This window comes from Leuciscus leuciscus (assembly GCF_965113295.1).
Source record: "Leuciscus leuciscus genome assembly, chromosome: 12".
In the NCBI taxonomy this organism is placed as follows: Eukaryota; Metazoa; Chordata; class Actinopteri; order Cypriniformes; family Leuciscidae; genus Leuciscus; species Leuciscus leuciscus.
In genome coordinates, this window is record NC_138736.1 from 38,489,639 (window position 1) to 38,494,638 (window position 5,000).

Consider the following 5,000-nt stretch of genomic DNA (forward strand, 5'->3'; position numbering starts at 1 on the left):
CGAGTTTCTATTTATAACATGTTTGCAGCGTTGAGCAATGTAGCCAATCACAGACATGTGTGTTGATTTCTTGAACGCAATGGCCAATCAGATGCATCTAAGATCGAATCCACTATGAGTAGAATGGTGAGTAGATGATGTTTTTAGGGGTGATCTATCCCTTTAAGAGTGCAAACCAGATGTTTTAACCCTAGAACACATACAAAAGTGCAATCAGATGCATATTCTTCATAACACCAGTGTTTTGTCAATGAAAATTCATCTTAATGATAATTCAGAGTGTTCGCGTTCTTGTGCACACGTAAGGTTGCTATTTTAGTAGCTAAATCTCACAAAAAAATATGAATGCATTAAAATGATTTATTTTTAATCATTTCAAAAGTTTTCTTTTATAGGGTCAGGTTTGACAGCTTGCAACTTTCTCACTAAATCTGTATCTGAACATATGTTCATGTGACGTTCAACATTGCCTGTATGTACAGAAAAATAAAGATGTTAAAATGTTTTTTTTTTACCAATGAATGTAAACTAAACACTAAACTCCCTTTAAATATAAAAATAGCTAAACTAAACTTATTTAGATAGTTCAAAGTCACCGTAAGGAACATCAAATGAAAAGAAGCTGAATATAACAAAAAAGTGTACATTTTAAGGTTAAAGTACAGAAGAATGTGTGCATTTATACTCTATCCTCCTTTGACCTTCCACATGTCCTACACCCTGCTCCAGAAGTGCCTTGTGAACTGATTCGAATCGGTCTCATTGAAAACTGCGTACGTGAGAATTAAATGTCAAAAGTTCTTTTGATTTCAACTCCGACGAGACGTTTGTTCGGTGTGTCTCAACACACCGTAGACTATTATTATGCAAATGAGGCGCACTTGAATATTTTCGCCTGTGTTTTTCCAGCTGATGTCAGCACTTCTCGGGAACGTCCTTCTCCCACATAAACGCGTCAGGTCGCCGTGGGCTGATGCGCGCTTGGGAATGTCAACGGCTGTGCAACAGTGTCCTACATACTCACTGCATGCTGGTGAAACTGTTACACACACATGCATGCACATGAAGCCATTCTATACAACAAGAGCCATTATTGTCCCTCATTTACATGCAAAATATAGGCAAAATATTTGTGTCCATTCTTCATTAAATGGAAGATTGTTTGGGGCTGTCCCCTTCTCTGTGTATTCATTTTGTCCTTTGATATATATATATATATGTATATATATATATATATATATATATATATATATATATATATATATATATATATATGAGAGTGTTTTATTAAAAATGCCTTAAAGTTGCATCCACAGGTTATTGGATTTTCCCTTTTTTTTTTTGTCGATTTGTTTTGTTAAATACATCAGCATTAAATTATCTTTATTTCAGTTTCTCGACCTTGGGCTTGTAGTGTCAAATAATGCCTTTCTGAAGGCATAATACATCCAAATATTTATTTATTTATTTAATTATATTAATTTATTTCTAAATGGCACAGTGCAATTATCTCATTATTTGACCGAATTTTTTTATTTTTCAACATTTGTTTTAAAGATCATCTATCAAATGCGAAGAATGCATAGACATTACAATGCTTGTGCTCATCTCTAAATGAGAAAGCGAACATGTGCAAAGCAGCATCGATCACGATAACGCTTTCTCTCCGTGTCTGAATGTTTGTGAAATGGCAATCCTACTGCGGGACGTCCTTATTCGTCCCATTGAAGGAGTGAACAATGAGAACACGATGTCAGACAACAGTGTGTACTACAGCTCCAGGATCCGCGTTAATTGCGGACATATGGCTCCTACTGGAATCATTGAGGAAACGGACCTTCTGGTACCCAATTCGTGTGATTTGCATGAAAAGAAAGCCATTGGTTTATAGACCGTGATGTAAAAGAATGACCTGAAAGCCTGAGGCCACATCCAGTAGTTAATTCAGTGGTTTGCGTCAAAAGAAGCGAGCGAAAACGCAGCGCGGGAGGGCAGATTCTGAACCTAGCAAACGTCATGCAAAACAACAAAATCTTCCCATATTGAGTATTAACATTTGCAAACAAGACTTAATTTATTTTATTTTATACAACCTTAATAATTTAAACAAATGTATATATATTTTTTTTTAAAGAAAGCTGGTTACATTTAAAGTATCAAATAAATAAATGCGTTCATTTATAAAAACATGTTTGTTTTTGTTTTTTTATGAAAACTGAACGGATTTGTGATATAAATAAACCTTTCTGTTTTATTTCAGGCTTCGGAAAAAATAGAAAAAAAAATCTGGCGAAGGCGTGGACGTCTCACAGCGTCATTAAGTCATCCAGTTCAATGTTGGTCCCGGGAGATTTTTTTTATGGATTAAATTAAGTACTTCCATCTTCATTTCCCACCTGATCGCAGCCATATAAATCCCAACAGCTGATCAACAGACTTCAGAAAGCCCGACGCCTTCAGACGGAACAGCTGGGAGTTAAAGCAGGAGAGAGGAGAGCGAACAGGCTGACGCAGACTCAGCTGTTTCACTGTCCTTTCTGTGTCTTTAGGGGAAGAAAAGCAGCACGGAAACTAGAGGACTAGTTAGTTTAGACTCGAACCTGGAAGATACGATCGCCGTGAAGGGTCCCGGAGGAGCCAAAGAGAGAGAGAGAGCGAGAGAGAGAAAGAGAAAGAGAGAGGAGTGAAGCTGTCCAGTTCTGAATGCGTGCCGCCGAACGGGAGCTGTCCAGTGCTGAAGTTGCATTTCTCCCGAAAGCATCGAGGCGTCGCGCTTCATCAACACAAGCGCATTCAGGGGCTCGAGGGTCTGCCGTAACCCTGTGCTGGCATCCGAATCTCGGCATTACCGAAGAGGAACGATACAAAAAAAAAAAAAACGCGTTTTGTTTCAGCGTTGCATGAGGAAAAGCGAACGAGTCGACCGGCGGACGAGTGTTTTTCCCCTTCAACCTGAAACATGCCAAGGTCTTTCCTGGTCAAAAAGGTTAAGCTTGATGATTTCTCATCCGCTGATTTGGAGAGCTCCTATGGCAGATCCAGGGCAGACCTCAGCCTGCGCTTTCATGAGAAAGGTAATTTATTTTATTTGACCTCGCATAAACACCTAGTTCGCTTACACGCAAGGGCATGTGCATGCATATTGACGTTTGATGGTTTATAATCATAACCTCGGTATTGACCCAGTCACATTGTATTCAACACCGTCAGGCGCAGCAGTTTTTGTCGACTCGGCACATTTCAGGTGTTGCGCTCTTTCAAGCACGCATTCGACTCGCTTTAAGGCGCATTTTATTTTAGAAAACGCAGAGCTAGCAACAAGTACTTCGCATTTACACCGAGAGTTATCGAAACGTGTCATGGAATTATCCACGCACACAGTCTATTAAGCGAACGCTTGATCATGTTTCATGTTATTATTCACGCTCTACATAACCTGCGCTTTGCATACACTTGCATAAGCAGGCACACTGCCGTTCATAGAATATTCATGCATGCTCTTATTACACAGTAATATCTTTCGTGCATTCCGTACACATCGACCTAATTCTGCTCAATTTCCATGCAATTATAACCGAAGCGATACCATTGTGGTTTAAATGGGTTGCAACGCTAATTGAAATGGAGAGCTATTGATTTTTTTGCATGCGCCTGTGAGATAATGTATAAGAGTTCACCTCTGTCTGATGGAGGAGGAACATGTATAGCACACTGTTGCATTGCATTTGAACTGTGCATGTTTTCAGGGTACATCAGCGACTACATGACCCCGGCCCCGTATGATGGCGAGAGCGACAGCGGCATTAAGGTTCCCTCTCCAGGACCCATTTACGACAGCATCCACAGCGATTATGGAGCGCCGGATTCGGACCAGCCCGACAGCCCTCAGTCGGAGATCTCCTCGGGATACATCAACGGAGACACCGCGGTCAGCGAGGGCTACACGGTGGACGCCTTCTTCATCACGGACGGGAGGTCGAGGAGAAAAGCCATCAGCAACCCGAGGAGCATTCAGAGGCACACGTGCAACGAGTGCGGAAAGACATACGCCACGTCTTCCAACCTGAGCAGACACAAGCAGACGCACCGCAGCATGGACAGCAAAATGGCCAAGAAGTGCCCCACCTGCGGGAAGGTGTACGTCTCCATGCCGGCCATGGCCATGCATCTGCTGACCCACGACCTCAAGCACAAGTGCGACATATGCAGCAAGGCCTTCAGCAGGCCGTGGCTTTTACAGGGACACATGCGCTCGCACACAGGCGAGAAGCCCTTCGGATGCGCGCACTGCGGGAAGGCCTTCGCCGACCGCTCCAACCTGCGCGCGCACATGCAGACACACTCGGCCTTTAAGCACTACAAGTGCAAGAGATGCAACAAGACCTTTGCCCTGAAGTCCTACCTGAACAAGCACTACGAGTCCGCCTGCTTCAAGGGAGCGTTTGCTCCTCTGAGCCCCATGGAAGTGTGAACGCTCGACAGCACGGCTGACATCAAACCCTGGATTAATCGCATGTACCTTAACTTTTCTTTTCTAAGTGTACTCTTTCTCCCGCTGTTCACGTATTCAGAGCCCAAATTCCACCCGTTTTGCCAAAACTCAGAGGACATTGAAAATGTCTTTGTTTCTCTCAAAAGGTCAAACCTTTTCTAAGTATTGGATAATATTGTACTGCTGCCAGTGGCCACAAAAGTGTTCAGCATTGAGGTAAAACTATTTATTCATTAACTTATTTATGTATTTATATATTTATTTCCTACGAATAGTCTTAATTTGCACTTTAATTTGTCGTTCAGTTGCCAAGCCTTCGTCATCAATATGCCAAAGCATTTGCCACTTTCTGAATATCTTATTTTTGGTTGCCACTTTATAAATTTGTTGCATGCATGCAAAAAGAAAAAAGAAAAAACACACACACAAAAAAAAAATAGTCCTAATGAAATCTATGCCAATTTTATGAAGCTTTGGATTTTTTTGCCAAAACCTAGATAGCATCCGT

At 41.5% G+C, this 5,000-nt stretch overlaps 1 protein-coding gene across 1 annotated transcript in view; it reads left to right on the forward strand.

The window, feature by feature from the left end:
• Positions 1–2,300: 2,300 nt before the first annotated feature.
• Positions 2,301–5,000, forward strand: part of scrt1a (scratch family zinc finger 1a) — a 3,874-nt gene continuing 1,174 nt past the window's right edge. The window contains exons 1-2 of the mRNA XM_082185273.1: positions 2,301–3,074; positions 3,747–5,000. The exon at positions 3,747–5,000 is cut by the window's right edge and continues 1,174 nt beyond it. Of these exons, the coding sequence (XP_082041399.1) occupies positions 2,960–3,074; positions 3,747–4,471 (840 nt within the window). The 5' untranslated portion in view covers positions 2,301–2,959 and the 3' untranslated portion in view covers positions 4,472–5,000. The remainder of the gene's footprint in view (positions 3,075–3,746) is intronic.